The sequence below is a fragment of the Pinus tabuliformis genome, chromosome 1_2 (genome assembly GCF_031772625.1).
Source record: "Pinus tabuliformis cultivar Carrire ecotype Pingquan chromosome 1_2, CPIR1, whole genome shotgun sequence".
Taxonomy (NCBI): Eukaryota; Viridiplantae; Streptophyta; class Pinopsida; order Pinales; family Pinaceae; genus Pinus; species Pinus tabuliformis.
In genome coordinates, this window is record NC_142298.1 from 318,151,800 (window position 1) to 318,170,726 (window position 18,927).

The 18,927-nt window shown below is 41.6% G+C and overlaps 1 protein-coding gene and 2 non-coding genes across 3 annotated transcripts; 2 read left to right on the forward strand and 1 right to left on the reverse strand.

Annotated features, from left to right (window-relative positions):
* Positions 1–6,424: 6,424 nt before the first annotated feature.
* Positions 6,425–7,742, forward strand: LOC149205647 (uncharacterized). Its single transcript, XM_089397463.1, has 2 exons — positions 6,425–6,585; positions 7,226–7,742. The coding sequence occupies exons 1-2, from the start codon at positions 6,425–6,427 to the stop codon at positions 7,740–7,742; spliced, it is 678 nt and encodes a 225-aa protein (XP_089253589.1).
* Positions 7,743–11,280: 3,538 nt separating this feature from the next.
* Positions 11,281–11,440, forward strand: LOC149205648 (U1 spliceosomal RNA). The gene has a single exon (XR_016253130.1). It is a non-coding gene; the product is annotated as a U1 spliceosomal RNA (small nuclear RNA).
* A 5,165-nt stretch (positions 11,441–16,605) lies between these two features.
* Positions 16,606–16,802, reverse strand: LOC149205649 (U2 spliceosomal RNA). The gene has a single exon (XR_016253141.1). It is a non-coding gene; the product is annotated as a U2 spliceosomal RNA (small nuclear RNA).
* Positions 16,803–18,927: the final 2,125 nt, after the last annotated feature.

Below are 18,927 nucleotides of genomic sequence, written 5' to 3' on the forward strand. Positions count from 1 at the left end.
TTTCATTCTGAACCTAAAAAAATTGAGTTCATTAAAGAAAAATTTAATGGAACTACAAATTGAAAAGAATCAAACAAAAAAGAAAAATGTGCGGCCAAAACAGATGGGTTTGACAATGCTCAGCGAGCTGGCATTGATTTTACATTGAAAAGTGGAGAGCATGTATGAAGCTCACGTTAAAATATTGTGCAAAATACTTTCCACGATACAATAAGGATAATGGCTCTATGTCATCTCCAAAAATGGCATTGCCTCAAATTAATCACATAACCTGCATGCTTCGAGTGGAAGATAAAACAATAACTTGTACAACCACCAATTTAAACTGTAACACATGTAAGAAATCCTTAAATTATAAGGGAGGAATCTTTCAACTCCTACATAATCTATAAAGCTATGCAATAAATGTGAGTGTAGTAAAGAGATACCTTTCAAAAGCAAACCAATAAGGGATGACATAACTATATATAGTCATTGTCCTAAAGGTCCTTCAAGTGGGGCATCTTTCAACCCGTAGGCTGAATTGTCTGGTTTAGCTGACCATCCGATGGTGTATGGAATTTCAGGGATGTCCTTGACAATTTTTGAACTTGATCTATCTCATAATTGCTATTGTAATCAAGATAGTGAGAGTTCCTTCACTCACATCTGTGAGTGGGAGCTGTCACTCGCCCTCGGGTTCCTCTAGATGGGCCTGCATCCCACCAATAACTATGTAAGTCTATTGATACAATAAGGGCAGTAAATGATGCAATAAGGTGACCGACATTCCTCTTGTTGAATAAAAACTAGCTCTGACAACTGTGTAATTAGAGACAGTGGGTCTACATTACCTTATTTATATGGTTTGGTGGCAGAAGTTACTTGTAGGCATATATTATGAATGGATATAACATTATTTACTTTATTGTTAACTATAATATTTATTGATAAGAATTATTAACTAATTTTAATTTTAGATTTATTAAATAATTATATAGTTAACAAGAATTATTATTATTTATTTTAGTAAATAATTAATGTAATTTGATTTTATTAAAAAGAATATTAATAATAATATTATAGGATTATTTTGAAAGTTTGGTGTGTTGAGGGCTATAGCAATTTTTTCCTCCGTCGACTAGTTACATTCTACGTTTCGTTTATGAGGTGGTCTGGTGGCTATCCTAGTGCCATAACCCCTTCTTCCTCTCTACGCTAGTCGGCCTAGCTGGTCGGTGCTTCTCAGGTGTTGGTGTTGCTTGTTGTTGTCGTCAGTGGGTCGATGTCCTCCTTTTGCCATGCTTCTCTCTGGTGCGGTATCGACCTGGGGTTTTATGGCTTTGTCGGTGGTGCTCAAATGTGTGTGGGGAGTTGAGGGGCGGCCCTTGCCTTTATCGCATGCCCTGTTTCGTGCCTTTTCCACATTTCTGTTGTGCTTTTTTCATCTTCATTTCTCTATGGTTGTTTCTTGCTAGGGATGGCGTGGGGTTTTTGCTTGGGCTCCGTCTCGTTTTTTCTTTTTTTGGGGGCCTGTCACGACCCATTTTTCTTAAGGCTTATTCGGCGACCTGTGCCCAACCCATGGCTAGTATGTTGGCCAACATTTGTTGGGGTTTACTGGCTTGTTTTTGTTTGCACTCAAAAGTTTTTTTTTTTTGGTTGGCCTTTTCGCGTATTCTTTTGGCGAGCTTGCATGCCCGCAACCTGTGTGGACTTTTGGCCTAGTTTCTTTGTTGTAAGGTAGATACTTGAATGTGTGCAACATATAGAAAATGAAAACTTTGTTCCTATTTTTGATGAATAAATTTACGAGTCTCTTTTCTCAGGAAAAAAAATATTATAGGATTATTTTGATATCATATTCGCTATTTATTATTTATAGAGACATAAATATATACATATTTTATTATTATCTTAATTTTATGTTTATTAAGTAATTATATACAAATAAATTAAAAAGTAAAGACTTAAACCCACACTTTCCAAAGGAGCGTGGAGACCTGGAGCGATGGTGCGTCCATCAAATAAATTAAAAAGTAAAGACTTCAACCCACACTTTCCAAAGGAGCGTGGAGACTTGGAGCGATGGTGCGTCCATGAAGACCTAGTCTTCTGCCTGCGCTTCGGTGCCTCTGTTCTGTGCCCTTAGTCCCCCTGCCCTGCGACCCTGGGCGCTCTGTCTTGCTGCGCTTGTTCCTGAGCTTCTTAGTTGAGAGCCTGCGCTTTTGTGTGGCTCGTCTGCCGCTTGAGCTAGGGTTCACCCACATGGAGTTCCCAGGCTCGCCTGAGGCAGGGCCCCTCCCCCCCCTTCATCTTCATCTGCCGAAGCCTTCTCTCGGTTCTTGGCTGGTTTGCTGTAGAAGAAAAAGAGTGAAGCAGCTAGGTTTGTCAAGAGGCTCGAGAATATTCCTGAAATATCCCTACCGCTAGAGACCCCGATCCAAGTCACCCTGTCCTTGGCTGAGAGGGCACTCGTTGGCCAGTTCACCAGACTATGGCCTTCTCCTAAGTCCACTGAGAACTGGGTCAACAAGAACTGGGCTCCATTGATCAAGAATAGCGTCACTTCCTATTTCTTAGGATGAGGGTTTTTCCTCTTCGAATTCTCCTCTAAGGGTGGCAAGGATCTGATCTTCCAGAATGGCCCTTATTTCATGGGCCCCCAGGGGCTTTATCTCAACAAATGGACGCCAAATTTCGACCCTGCAGTCGACGTTCCCATGGCTGTTCTGGTGTGGGTCAGGCTTCCAAACCTTCTAGTGCATTGCTGGAACTGGGACTCGCTGAAACACATCGGCAACGCCCTCAAGAAATTCATAGATAGGCCAAACAACAAAGATCAATATGATTGTGCCTGAATTTGCGTAGAAGTAGGTTTAGAGGTGGGACTTCTGGAAGCCATCAAAATCAAATTAGGAAGCTGGACCCATTTTCAGAAGCTAGATTATGAGCAGATGCCCTTCAAATGCCGAAAATTCCATGTCTACGGTCACTTTCCCAGAGGATGCCCATCCAATGTTGAATCAGATAAGGGTAAAGAAGAAGGTTGGAACCAGGTCATGCGAGCCAAGAAAACCCAAAAGAATGTCGGTCCAAACGGAAGAGGCCCCCAGTAGGCCCCTCCTCAGCAACCCCCTTCCAAAATGGAGCAAGAAAATAAATTCGCCCCTCTAAGCTCGCAAATAGTGGAAACACAGGAAGTAGATATCCAAAAATCATCCCCCCTCGCAAAAGGTACCCCCTCTTCTCCCAAGGGGGCAAGCCTTGCCGAGAGCTACAAAGGAAACACTGTAGAAGTCAAGGAAGTTGAGCAAGAATCTGAAGGCTCGGAGGAAGAAGGTGAAATAGGAGAATCCCAAGCTTCAGTAAGGAGATCCACAGGAGGCCGCAAAACAGATCGGGAAAAAAGAGAGCAGGAAACTTTCAAAGATAAGCTCCAAGGCAGCCAGCCAACTCTCGAAAAGCTATTAGCATCAAAACCAAAGATGGCGAGAAACCAACCCCAAGGCTCCAAGGGAGCCAACTAGAAATACAAATGATGAAGATTGTCTCCTGGAACTGTAGAGGTATGGGGAGAAGAATCAAAGAAGAAGCCATCAGAAGTTTAATAAGGACAGAAGCTCTTGACATACTCCTCATCCAGGAGACCAAACTGGAGGACTCCGTCTTCCTTCAGGTAAGTAAGAAACTCTGGAATAAATGTGAGGCGAAAGCAATCTCAGCTCGAGGGGCTTCCGGTGGGTTGGGCTCTCTCTAGAACACAAGTAAATTCTCAGTCATTTCTGAGACCCTCAATACTCACTGGTTGTTCTTAAAATTGCAGCACTTAGACTCAAAAGAGATTTTTAGTCTCTTCAATGTGTATGTCCCTGTGAACGCTGGGGAAAAAAATGCTTGTTGGGAATCCATAAGAAACCAAGCAGACCTCGTTAATCTTGAGAATACCATCATTGCCGGAGATCTTAATCTCACTCTCTTGTCAGCAGACAAGAGAGGAGGCAGCATTGTTCGCGATCCGGCAAGGGAATGGGTAGAGGACCTTATGCAGGACTGGGATCTACTGGTCATTAAGCCAATTTCTGGTAAGTACACTTGGACTAATAAAAGAATTGGACCCGGTCACATCGCTGCCAGGTTGGAAAGATTCTTTCTTCAAAGCTCTTTCCTTCTACTTGGATTAGAGGCTAGAGTCCACATTCTCCCATGCAGCACTTCTGATCATAAACCCATCAAGTTGGAACTCGTGTCTTAGCTTGATCTAGGTCCTATTCCCTTTAGATTTAGCCCGCTCTAGGCTAAGGAATCTGACTTCATGCAATTAGTTAAGGGCATCTGGTTGCAGCAGGTCAAAGGCTCCCCCTTTTTCATCTGGGAGGAGAAGCTCAAAAGAGTGAAAAGGGCTTTGAAAAGCTGGGCCAAATCTCTGCCCAATCCAGCCAACGAAAGGAAAAAATTTCAACGCACATTGGAAATTCACGATCTCCAGGCTGAAAAAGTTGACATAACCAAAGATATTCTAGATAAAGAAGCCCAGCTCCAGCAAAACTATCATAAGGCTTGTCTAGCTGAGGAAGAATTCTGGAGGCTTAATTCACGTAGCCTTTAGCTTAAAGCAGGGGACATGAACTCTTCCTTCTTTCACAAACAAGCTCAGGGAAGGAAATGTGCCAACTCCATCTCCGAAATCAAAGATGGCACTACCATCCACAAGGATAATACAAACATCAAAAAAGCAGCCTCCTTTCATTTTGAAAGTCTGTACAGTGAAGATATAAATCTTGACCAAAACTCTGATATGATGGATGTGGTCCCCTCCTTGATTATTGCTGAAATGAACCATATCCTCAAAGCTAAAGTAACCAAGAATGAAGTCAAGGATGCCCTCTTTGCCATGGACCTAGACAAAGCCCCTGGGCCGGATGGATTCTTAGCTAGATTTCTCCAAATTTGCTGGTCGGTTACGGAAAAAGATCTTTACAAAATGGTTCTAAAGTCTCAAGTTTGCCAGAAAATCGGAGGCAACACGAACTCCGCTTTTCTTGCTCTCATCCCCAAAGAGAAAGGAGCCAAATCCTTCAATAGGTTTCGCCTGATTTCACTTTGTAATATTGGTTACAAGTTGATTACCAAAGTTATCGCTAATAGATTGAAGCTCATCCTCCCCAAAATCATTCTGGAAAACCAAGGAGGCTTCAATCAAGGTAGACAGATTGTGGACAAATTGATTCTGGTCCAAGAGGTAATCCAATCAAGTTTGAGCCCCAATGAAAAAGGTATGGTTGTCAAACTTGATTTAGCAAATGCATTTGATCGAGTTAGGCATAGTTTTCTGCTGAAAGTCTTACATAAGCTTGGATTTGGTGAGAAATCTATAAACTGGATTCGGGCTTGCATTTCGGAGCCTTGGATTGCCCCATTAGTAAATGGCAGAGCTGTTGATTTTTTCAAAGCCATGAGAGGGCTCAGGCAGGGGTTCCCTCTCTCACCACTTCTATTTGTTCTTCAAGCCTCAGTCCTCAGTTTTTATTTAAACAAAAAAATGATGGATCAGGACATCGCTGGGCTCTGCATAGCAAGAGGCGTTAAAAACATAAATCATGCCCTCTTTGCGGATGACACCTTGTTATTGGGAGCTACTTCTGTGCTCATGGCCTCCAGATTTAAAGGAGTTCTGGATGAGTTTTGTATGGTCTTGGGAAGTAGTCTAAACTATGGCAAATGTCATATCTATTGCTGGAACACCACCCCCAGCTTTCTCAACTCCATTTCCAGAACCTTTGCCTTCATAGCTTCCTCAAATTGGACTTCCTTCAAGTACTTGGGCCTCCCTGTTTTTCTCAAAATAGCCTATAGCAGAGATTGGCTCCCCCAATTAGAGAAATTCAAGATCAAATTGCTTGCCTGGGGCTTTTCTTGGCTTAACATTGCTGGTAAGTCTGTTCTCATAAAATATGTTCTTAATAGCCTTCCCTTATTTCAGTTTTCTGTCCTTCTTGCTCCCACTGGCATTCTTAGAAAAATGGAGGAGATCACTCAAAAAAAAAATTGGAAGGGGTAAGCAGAATGAGAAAAAGATTCTGATAGTCAACTCAGAGTCCATCTCCAAACCTCTATTGGAAGGAGGCTTGAATTTCAAAAATCTTGGCATCCATAATATTGCAATGGGAGCTAAATTAATCTGGATAATTATTGCTCCTAACCTTGGCTGGGCACAATTAGCTCTTTGGAAAAAATATTTCAAAGGCCAGCGCTCCCGCTGCCTAGATCACCCTCAGACGCATCCAAATACGCCCTTTTTGAAGCTCTGTATCAAAACCTACCCTCTCATCAATGATCATGCCTACTAGATTCCCGATAATGGAAAAAGGATCAACCTCTGGACAGACAGGATAATGAATAATGAGCCACTGGGAGACTATAGCTCACTCCAAGCGCTGCGCAGATGGATGAGCAAGACAGGAATGTGTTCCCTGTGGGACATTTTCGTCTGGCAGGATTCACGCTGGGCATGCTGGAATCTGCAATCGCCCCCAGAATTGTTTATGGAGCGCGAGATCCTGTTATCCAAGCTCCACGGCTTGGCTCCAATGCTGGCACGAAATTGTGACTCAAGAGGATGGGGTGCGCATGCTGGTGGATACACATTAGCTCGTGGTTACACCAAGCTGTGTGAGCGCCCTCATGTGGCCATGAACCCAGAACCGTGGAAAGGGATATGGCATAATCCCTCCTTGCCAAAAATCGACTTCTTCAACTGGCTGTTATGCCACTCCAAAATTTTGATTGATGATAATCTTCAAAAGCGAGGTTTCCATAGCCCTTCAAGGTGCAGCCTTTGTAAGGAAAACCGGGAAAGCGTAACTCACCTGATGCTTGAATGCACTTTCACAATGCATATTTGGACCGAGCTACTGGGATCTTTGAGCTCCAACTTCACTTTGCCTTCCTCCATTCCTGATCTTTTTGCTAAATGGTTGCAAAGGTATCCTGGTCCCCCTCCAAAAAATAAAACTATCAGAACTGCTTGGTCTATTCTCCCTAAAATTATCTGTTCGTGGCTTTGGCTTGAGCGAAATAAAAGGATCTTCAGAAACCACGAACAAGATGTTGAGCTCGTGGTAGTTAAGATTAAATGTAAGCTAAAAGAGTGCTTGAGAGAGTATAAAGATGATTTAAGCCTAAGCTAGCAAGATATAAATTGGGGCTCTTCTCTTGATCTTCAGTTCCAATAAATTGCAAATAGTATCTCCCTCCCCAAAGATTGGCAAATAAGAGTTACATCAAAAGAGTTTCGGGGATGGATTACAAATCAGTCGAGACACTCTCTATTTTTTGATGGGGCTGTAAAGGGCAATCCTGGAAGAGCTGGCATTGGAGGTATCATATTGAATCCAGATGGCATAAGGATCCACAGTTTCGCCTGGGGTCTGGGCATCGCTTCTAGCATTCAAGCTGAGGCTTTGGCTCTTTTCCAAGGGCTCAAGCTTTTGAAAGTGCTGAACATCAAGGAGGCTAATGTAATTGGGGATTCTCAGGTTATCATTAACACTATGGTGACACATGCTAAGCCAATAGACCTAAGGCTTGCAAGGATGATTTTCAGAATAACAGATCTCGGAGACTCATTTCAGAAATTGAATTTCTACCACGTGTTGAGAGATAATAACAAGGAGGCAGACATTGAAGCCAACAAAGCAGGCCTTCTTACAGCTGGAGCTTTGCTCAGAGGCGAACAGGAAACATGGGAACCAATTCCTTAATTTAGAGAGCTGTTATGTTTTACTGCCTATTGTTAAATCAGTATGTATGTATGCACAAACTTGGGAAAATCTATGAAATTGACCACATAGTAGCCACTAAAAAGAGATATGAGCTAAGCATAAATAACATGGTCTTGCAAGGTTGTGCGGTACTCGTGGAACTAGGCTTTCCTTTTGTAATCCGCTTTTTGGCATTAAGGCCAAGTATCTAATATATCCACTATCCATTTCTGTAAAAAAAAAAGACTTAAACCCACACGGATTTGGATTGACAGTGAATGGGTATTTTATTTAGGTACTCCATGTGAAAAATTCACGAGTTCAAATCCCTCGTGGGTGTTTACCCCACAAAAATAAATATTAACAATAAGAAGTAAAGACTTATATACATACCTGGGAATGGACCCTTCTTCATCAAGTTCGAATGGACTAGTTTGCACTTTGCGGTCCAATCACACTTTCATCTTCAAACAAGACACATGAAACACGACATGTATCTTGAAGTGGGTTGCGAGAGCCAATTTGCAAGAACCTTGTCCAATCTACCTGAGGGTCTAATAAGGTCCCTAGAATTTTAGTGAGAGCCTCTGATGGTTTTTGTCTTTGAGAGTTGTTTATTTATAGGGTTGAAGGTGAAGAAACACCTAGTCCCCTTCTCGGAGCGATGCCAGTCAGCTTTTTGTTTCATGCCATTTTTTGAGCCAGAACCAAATTGTCCTTAAGTGTGTGGAGAATAGCTACTTTGGTGTGAAGCATTTGTATGTGCAATCCTGTTCATGGAGTTCTGATGTGCTTTGTAAATATGACGGTCTGCTCGGCAACGTTATTCCACACAAACACGCTTTTTTTTAGCACGGTTGTTAAGGTGGTTACCATAGTTATTCACAAACTTGCTTTAGTAGCATGTTAGTCCCAGGAAGCCGTGCAAGGTCTTCGAGGTCTTAGTTTGTGGCTAATCCTATGTAGCTACAACTTTCTTTGGGTCCACTTGTGGGGCTTTCCTGTTGACAATGTGATAGAAGTATTTGACCTTTGAAGCCCCAAAGACATCTTTGCGAGAATGTGTAAGGATCAATTGGTGGCCTTCAAGGAGTTATAGGGCCTATCAACATGTTCCACATGGGAGTCCCAAGTTTTTTTGTAGATCAAGCTATCATTAAAGAATGCAAGCACAAAATTGCACGGGAAGGGTCATAAAATCTTGTTCACGAGGTTCCTAAAGGTGGACGAAGCACTACAAAGTCAAAAGGGCATCACTGAAAAATCATAATGGCATTCATGTGTGTGAAAGTTTGTTTTAGGGATGTCCATTTCCTTCATCCGTGTTTGGTGGTATCCTAAGTAAAGGTCCAGTTCAACGAAGAACTCGTCTCCATGAAGCTCATTTAAGAGATCGTTGATAACCAATCTGGTAAATTTGTCTTTGGTGATCCACTGGTTGGGAGCCCAAAAGCCAAGGCACGTGTGCCAACTAACTTCATTCTCAAATACCAAGACCATGGTTAGTAAGGAAGGGATCTTATTGGGATGTATGACTCCAGTCTCTGATAGTTCATGAATGGTCATTTTCCATTTCATTCTTCTATGCAAGTGGGTGTCTACGGGGACACATATTGGGTGGTTGACCACCTAGAACTGAGAGGATGCCATGGTCATGCTCACCACATGAAGGTCACAATGCACATGGTGTTTCAAATACCAATCAATGTTTATTTAGTACCATATGCAAATCATTAGGAATCTCTTGTGGGGGACCACTCACAACTCGTACGACATTGAATTGGGCAGTAAAATTGGAGTGGCCTTTCTCCGATAGCTTCTCCGTATAACAAGAGTTGATGATTTCGAGGGAGCCAAACTTAATCCCTTTGAGTGCATGCTCGTGCCCTTCCTTATCGAAGATCATGTATAATTCCTTAAAAATCCATTGTAACATGCCCCAAAGCATGTGATCATTCGACACCGAGCATTGTTTGATAATCACCCATTTCAACAGCAAACATGTGAGATTTGAGCTACTAGCCTGTGATATGAGGTTTCACATCGCCCTCCACACTTCACTAACTTACAAAATGAGAGATTAGTGACTACACGGCTAGACAAGTTAGTCACCACAATTATTTCATGTGGATTACTACCAGATTTGAGCAATTTTAAGTGACCCCACTAAAAACGACTAACTTGAACGAAATCCATGCATGACATGGACATAACAATTGGTTTCTTCTGCCACTCTCATATGGATAAAATTATGGGTGCCGCCGTGGCGAATGAAAACAATCACATTGCAGTTCTTCACGCAACCAATCAACTTCAAAAGTTTGGGGTGCAAAAAAACGTTGGATAAGGCAGAGAGGAAAGTTTGAGGATCCTCACGAGGAGCTTCTGAAGTTGTTTATTCCCGAGGAGGAGGGCCCCAGTCATTGGAACTCGAGGTCAGGAGTGTAGCGTGATTGGTCTTTGAAGGAAACACGTGTTTGAAATAGTTCATGTCCTTTACATTTATGCCTGGGGAAATTGCTACCCATCACGATTGCAACAAAGTTTGAGGCATTGGTGTTCTACCATTTCTGCCCAGTAAATGGGAATCGAGGAGGGTGTTCCGTTTCACTGCCCTTGTTCTCTTGTTCCAATCATGGATGATTGTCTTATAAAATTCTTCAATCTCTAAATTGGAAGCATTTGCAGGGTCGAAAATCACAACAACTTTTCCCGCTTGCCCCTGTCGAAGTGTAAAATTCGTAAAAACGTCATCCCTAGTCGACTTTGGATTTTTTTATTCGTTTTACTGCCCTTGTTCTCTTGTTCCAATCCTGGATGATTGTCTTATAAAATTATTCAATCTCTAAATTGGAAGGATCTGTAGGGTCGAGAATCACAACAACTTTTCCCGCTTGCTCTTATCGAAGTGTAAAATTCGTAAAAACGTTATCCCTAGTTGACTTTGGATTTTTTCTTTCTTTCTTATCTTCTTCCCACCTTTTGGCTTTAGACTACTTTGCTTTTTGGTTCACTATCGATTGTGTCAGTGTTGTCTCATGCGGAGTTATTTGTGTGTGTGTGTGTGTGTGTAGAGATGAAGGAAGCCTTTGGAGGATCCCCCTTCTTCCCCATAACATCTGGATGAGGAATGGCGCGAACCACTAATCATAAGAGTTACTCATGACTCTAAGGGACTCTCCTTGATTTGAACATGTGATCTCCCTATCGACAACATATCTTTGGTAGATGGTCCCACCGATTGCGCAAAGCATTAGGGCTAAAGTTACGAAGATCTTGCACCTACCCCCAAGAATACTGCGTAGATAGGCACATATCCAACCCCAACAATTACCATGCGGAAAGGCACACATCCACAATAATAAAGAGCAACACTAGCATGTCACTAGAAATGAGGGCCATATATTGAATATAATAATAGTGAAGTAGGAAATTAGAGAGGAAAAAATTGATTGGATATTAATATGGTAGGGCTATATCCCACATGCAAAGGGTGGATGAGAGTGATGAAAGGAAGGTGTATAGAAGGCGAAGATGGAAAATAACCTGGACGGGGTCAATCGATGATCAGGAAGGTCGATGGCCTAGGAAGGCCACCTCTATTGCACTTGGGAGCGGGGTTTACCTAGCATCTCCCATTGAGGAGAGTGCACGTCATAATTTGTGGCAGCGGAGGCTCGCGTTCGCGCGGCCTCCACACAATACTAAAAACAGAAACAAAATGTGACAGCTCCCAATATTTCTGGTTACTTGATAAAATCGTAACAACTGCGTGGTCTCTGATTTGATTTTGATAGAGAGGTGCCAGAGGAAACCATCTCAAAATCCTTGGATGGTTGATAGAACGTTGTTCGTTATTGTTCCGAACGCCTTGGATGGTTTATAGAACGTTGTTCGTTATTGTTCTGAACGCCATGCCGTGTGCAGCAGTTACTTACTTCCTTTCCTTTCATAGATTGAAACCAGTTAGTTACTTCTTTTCATAGATTGATTGAAACCAGTGTTCCAATCTACTCATTCATAGATTGATACCAGCGTTCCAATTTGTTCTGTTTTTTCTATAAACACGATCCGAGCCCCATCGTCGATGGATTGATTGTTTGTCGTTTCCAACTAATTACAACTTCGATGGATTGATTGTTTGTCGTTTCCAACTAATTACAACTTCGAGTTAAAAATTAGAAGGTTGTCTTCAATATTACTTCGTACACTTCTCGCTAAACTGTAGTCAACTTGGTCACTTCTCGCTCAACTGTAGTCAACTTGGTCGGCTCAACTGTAGTCAACTTGGTCACTTCTCGCTCAACTGTAGTCAACTTGGTCGGCTCTCTCGCCTCGGAGACACGGGTTCAAGCCCCAGCAATGCTGCAATTTTCTTTATTTGTACAAGTTTCACAGCAAGGCAAACGTTTCTTGTTTGTTTGCATTTTCCTAGTAAACTGTTGGATCGCCATGATATGCTTTCCGAGTTAATAAGGGGACGCAGTGTTTGTGCTCCTAATAATAAGGGGACGCAGTGTTCGTGCTCCTAATCAGTTTCAAGGAAAGGAAAAAAACACGATATTTCTAATTCCTATTTGAAATAGAAATTTGTATATTTAGTGTTTGAAATAGAAATTTGAATATCGATTGTATATTTACTGTTTTAAATCGAAATTTGAACATACAATGCGAATGCGCCGAGCACTGAGAAAAAGTTGTGTCAATGTCAAAGCCTAACCCGAAAAGGGCTAGGGCTATAATTCTGCTTGCTGTTCTTCCTCCAGAAAGCCCAATTACTTCACACATCAAACGGATTTTGCCCTCTAGGCTCTTCTAACGGAAACTTGGATCCGGATCTTCCCCGTGGAAAAACCAAAAATGAAACAGCACAGATTTATCGGCATCTGTCCTGCAGTTTTAGGCCGGTTGCTGTGGCTAGTCTCCTCATTGGGTGTTAATATGATAGCCCCCCCATCCTTATGTGGTAAAACCACACCTGTCCAAACAGATAAAGCTTGCTCAGGATGCTCATCAACGGAAAGATTGAACGCTACATATGCGTGTTGAAAGTTGCTTGATCCTTTCCGAGAAGATTGGGGAAAGGATTTAATTCTGGAGATTTACACTTTGCCATTGATCTAGTCAGCTATCTTGGAATCTCCCAAAATTTGAATTATGTAGACCCCTTTTCCCGTTGCCAGCCTTATCCGCAACCACAGAGAATTCAGTTTTGCCCAGTTATGTGTGCCCTCTCCCATTGCTTCTTTGAAACAACTTCTTTTTTGGCTTCCTCCGAATATAAGCCTCTCCTGTGTCCTGCCCCAACTTACTGTGTCTTGCTCCCTTTTATTTTGTTTATTAATGTGTCCTGCTCCCTTTTATTTTGTTTGTTTCTCAATCCTTCTATGTAGATACATAGATTTTTGCTGACAAAACATGTGCATTATCTTCTGCTTGTAGATTTCTCATTGTTTGGTGCAGGCCTTGAGTAGACATTTTTCCATTCTTGAACCTCCGATGGCACTCGCAACTATGTTGTGGAGCATGTAGCCAACAAAGAGAGATTGGAAACTATGATTACTAGCATATGTTGTGGTTGATTTTCTCACCTATATTTGACTGGGGATGGCCAAATCCTATCACTGTACGTGGAGCCTATATTTGCCTGGGAATGGCCAAATCCTATTACTGTACTTGGAGCCTATATTTGCCTGGGAATGGCCAAATCCTATTACTGTACTTGGAGCTTGCACTGTGGTTTGAATGTGATCAACCCGCATGCAACGGACTGATCGCGCCATCATGGGTGGTCGGTGTTCAGCATTTGGGTCTGTATTGCATGTCCATATCTATCTATTTATATATATTATAGCACGGAGAATAAGCTTTGTGATTGTGATTGTGGTTATGTTATGTAAGTCGGGAGAAAACATGTAGTCTAGGGAAAATAGCCAATTTATGCTCTCTCTAATAACAGGGACCCCTGTTAGGTCTGTTCACTCAGGTTCTGCTAGTTTCCAGGTATATACTTTGTCTGGGGAAGACATGTAATCAAGGCAAAATAGCCAATTTATGCTCTCTCTAATAACAGGGACCCCTGTTAGGTCAATTTGATTCGGTTCAAGTCAAGGTCTGTTCACTCAGGGATTTCATCTTACCATTCACTGTAGAGCTGGCTAATTGTCTTTCATCTTTTTGTGCCCTTGCATCAATATTCGCACGAATAAAGGTAGCAGTGTACCATAAACTCAAAGCATGCCTAAAGCTGTTCTGCTTAGCTAAACAATGCACTACAAGCAGGTGAACCCTGACTTCAACATCTACAATTGTAGCTAAAGCATTGATCTCAGTTATTTGGGATGCAATCACAGCTATGTACTCACCTCTCGTGAGGATAGGAAGACTTGACAGGAGTAGCTACGAAAATATAAGTGTCCATCAATTCCCAGATTGATATGCGATGGTTTGCCTTTTTTATCTGATCTTTTTAGTGTATGCATGTAATAACTCCACAGAGTTGGTGTATGCATGCAATAACTCCACAGAGTTTGGGTGCAAGATCATTTCTTGGCAAACGCCACCTTCCCACCTCCCCCTGCTTTATCTCATTGTAATGCAATTTATATGCAAGGAGACTTCGAATTTTCCAGCTGCAATGTGAGTGCATAATGTTCTAATTAAAAACAAAAAGAGAAAAGAAATCTCGCTGGCCTCCAGAAAAACTGGACATACTTTCACTGGAATTCTGGGATTTACAGCGTGAAATGTAAGTTTTCGATTCCGGAGAAACACTTCGCTTATCATCAAGGCTAATGGTGGAAGAGTAAACAACATTGTCACAGATATTTGGCTCAGCGATATTACCTGCATTGGAAACCAAAAATCCAATATCAAATTGATTTTTTCATGTTGAAAGAAAGGGAAAGACCAAAGTCCCAAATTTTAATGTTTATGTTCCCACCCAGTCTGGATTATCTTGAAAGAAAGGGAAAGACCAAATTTTGAAAGGGAAAGACCAAATTTGCAAATTTTCATGTCTATGTTCCCACCCAGTTTGGATGACGTTCAAAGTGCCATTTGCCTTCGCCCAAAATGACTTCAGCAATCCTATATTTGTGGAGAAAATGCAGAAACAGGGTAACCATAATTCCTAGTTTTAAAAGGAGCCATTGACAGCTATTTGGAACAGTGAATGCGAGTGTGAGTGCAACGGAGACCGAGACCAATGGGCAACTTGTGAGAAAAAGGACTTGGTCATGTTGCAGTTTTCATTGTTGTTTGTGGTTTCGAGTTTTAATTGTTGTAACAACAACAGCCCTTGGAGGTTGCAAGCAATGCAATTTCCATTACCAGGATAACTAATAAAAAGGAAAACCTGTTGTGTCTGTTTCTTTAGATTGTTGAGCGCATGCTTGAGTTTGTGTCTGAACTTCCCAATGAACTGTCCGTCCGTGGCGTTGTGGGCAGGGGTGATCTTTGTCCAATCACCCTTGCACCAAATAGAGTCAATAAACCTCATAAGCACGGCAGCTAGATCATTACCCCACTCAAAATGGTAACTTCACATTCCTGTCATCAACCATTTTTATGCTTCCTGTCCAAAATATGTGCATTCACAACAGCCAAAAGTTTATCCTTTACACTTAGTTGGCTTATAATACCCGTGTGAGCTTCAAAATATGACATTACTATTCTGCACATGTGCAATGGGTACATCCCATTGGCTTAGAATACGCGTGTGAGCTTCAGAATATGACATTATTATTCTGCAAATGTTGCAATGGGTATATCCCATTGGCTTAGAATACCGTGTGAGCTTCAAAATATGACATTATTTTCTGCAAATGTTGCAATAGGTATATCCCATCCTAAACATTTGCAATAGGTATATCCCATCCTAAACATATGGCGCACTGTCATCTGCCTTTTGGTTCAGCAATCCTGTATTCTTGAGCACGCACCCTGAGAATCCCCCTATTCTGCCTTTTCGCAACAACAAGAATTTCACTCTGTAAAGCCCAACATCATCTCACTAACAGTGAAAAAATTCACTCTGTAAAGCCCAACATCATCTCAATAACAGTGAAAAGACACCACCCTGCAAACTCCCTGCCAATTACCCTATTCTGCCTTCTCGCAACAACAAGCATTCGACACTCTGTACAGCCCAACCGCATTTCACTGACAGTGAAAAAAATATCTTTGAATGCCCTAAATACGTTGAAATTGCTGATAGAAATCAATCAAATTCACACTGCAAAACGTCGAAATTGCTGAGATAGGATTCAAAATCAAAATCACACTGCAAACGTCGAAATTGCTGATAGAAATCAAAAATCAAATTCACACTGGAAACGTTGAAATTGCTGATAGAAATCAATCAAATTCACACTGAAACTATTAAATCAAATTCACACTGAAACGTTGAAATTGTTGATGGAAATCAATCAAATTCACACTGGAAAACCATATGACGACTTCAGGGCGCAGAGAAAAATCCGCTTCACGGCATACACACAACTGGATTAAGAGATAACGATCACTGTGCGCGACGGACGAGCCATAGACAATTGATAATCAAAAGCAAGGAGGCGAGGACTTGATTTAAATTCAGGGCAGAAAGGAACCGGAAGCTATACCGATAAACACTCCAAACAAACAAACGCTCAGAGCAACAGAACTTAACTTCTTTTCACCGATTAAACAAACAACAATTCAATTCAATTCACCAAAAAACGATTTAAACCAAACGACAAACCCTCCAAACAAACGCTCAGAGCACCGTAACTTAAACAAACAAACAATTCGATTAATAATACGCTCAGAGCACCATAACTTAAACAAACAAACAATTCGATTAATAATATTTGTTTTGGTGTCGTTGGGGTGCGCCAGGCTGGTGCTGTAGTGCAACGCACAAGCGACGACCGAGAGCCCCAATAGCAAGCTATTGCGAGTGGTGCCTCCCCATAGAAAAATACATTTAATATCATGTGGTTCTATGAACCACGTATCAGATATTAAACTGATAAGAACAGATACTACACTTGATCTTAGCCAAAAGGCCGAGAAAGGTATGCTTTCTCCCTTCTCTCTCCCTTCCTTTTCTACTACTCCCCCTCTCCTCTCATTTACTCCTCCTTGCATGTGGTATATACATCACTTATATTCCCCCTCCTATAATACTTATAATTTAAATAAATAAACATGCCATGTACCATCAAATTTATAAGTTAATGTTTTTAATATTCTTACATTAACTAACGTTTTTAATATTTTTACTATCAAATTTATAGGTCAAGGTTTTTACTATTCTTACCATCTGCACTCTTTTCGCCTCATTGGTTTCGGTGGTGGTTAAATATCCTCTTTGACTCACTTTTGAAACACGCAACGCAATGCACTTGGAAGAATGAAAAGTTCATCCAACACTATGCCCAAATAACCCATTAATGCCATCCACATCAGAATCTCGAATGTGAGGCCCATGTTACTCTTCCCAGGTGCGAATAATGGAGGAGTACATAATTTTTTTTTTCTTCGGATATTGGAGACAAATGCAAATCTTGATGCAATGTGGGAGGAGAATTCTACATTACCAGCCTTAGATACGAAACAAGACCTAATGTGGGAGTGCTTTCTCCCTTTTTTCTTTTTCCCACCACTGCCACATAAAGCAAAAACGATTCTCGATTAAGATGTGTCAAGCCTTGCCTGCGCAAATGGGGAAATTTTTTCGCATTCACACATCCGCATCTATTACCACTGATGTGATCCATTCCACCATTTGGACCTTGTCGACCATTGTAGCAACTCTAGGCAGCTTAGAGCTAATTTGAGCTTTCCACGTCTTGCGTCATTTGCGGGCATCAAACATCATTTTTGGCCTCGAAAAGTCCTATTTAAAATACGCACCATTTTATTCGTTCTTGGTCTCATTGTGAGCTCTTTTACGACCTTTGGACCCGATTCTCGTTTCTTGCGCAATAGTTATGGCCCCGACAAGTTGGCCATCGATTTTCCACCTTAGCCCATGTGACTCTTGGCCTTCCATGCTTCATCTGCTCCCCTTCTTGTCTTTTCATTTATGGCTCAGTTCTTTGTAAGCACGATGAACGCATTCTTGCCTTTTGGGGAGGGTGTTGCACATGAGAGTAGCTAAGCATCTCTCCTTAGAGATTGTCACCACCATGCAATCGCCCATTTGATAATAATACTTTCATTCTTCCACGAATGTGTGTCAGTTGTGTTTCATTCTATTTGCTTACTTCTACAATTGAGGTTATTTAATTGTTCATATACAGATTAATTTCCATGCATTAGTGCGTGTCCACGGATTCCCACCTCAATCTGAACCAACGACGTCGGAGACACGTGCTGCTCGATGCATGCCCCTCTAACAAGATTAGGGTAGAAGTAGCTTGGTCAATCGACGTTGCTTGCCTAGATAACATCACATGGTAGAAGAAAACAGAGCGACGAATCCCATCACGTTGTTACTCCAAGGCATCGTGAACAATCAAGGAATCTAGACGTTGAATTAGTGAGCTCGGATATTGCAACAACTCTCCACCATCATGGGTTCCTCTTCTTCATCGAGCCTTCCCATCAATAGAGATACACCTTTCCAAATATAAGCTAATATGGATATCCCTCTATTTGAAGGAAGGAGATGCATATGCTTTAAAGCAGTCGTTGAATTACCTATAGTCCTTAATAGCTTCTTGGGTGAGGAGAAAATTAGAACCACGCCCCCGTGTCCAGCTTTATTGGGACAACCCTCATCAACGAGCACTATAGACGAAGAAGAGTGAAGAAGACACGTACATTACATCGGGTGATTTTGAGGGTGCCCTCAAGGAGGAATATTACCACGTGGGGAACTGTAAGGACCAATACCCCAAATGGCTACAACACCGCCAACGTCATGATCAGACTATATAGGAATATACCGACAGCTTCTATAGCTCACCTAAAAAAACACGAAACTAACTAGTGTAGAGTTCTCAAGTGCAGTGGTGGCTTGCAAAAGTATATGTGTATTAACATGTAGTCGTTGGACATCTCAATGTGCTTGGGAGCGACGAAGTTGGTCCACCGAGCTAGTTTACCAAAAACCAAGTGTGAACATGATTTTTAGTGCATGTGGCTAAGTCAAGGATACTTAGGCTAAAAAATAAATGTAGATGTTAGGATTATATTC

Coding starts and splice junctions, on each gene's coding strand:
- LOC149205647 (XM_089397463.1), top strand. CDS start 6,425: ATGGATGAGCAAGACAGGAATGTGTTCCCTGTGGGACATTTTCGTCTG. Junction 6,586..7,225: donor TCCAATGCTGGCACGAAATT/GTGACTCAAGAG, acceptor AATTGCAAATAG/TATCTCCCTCCCCAAAGATT.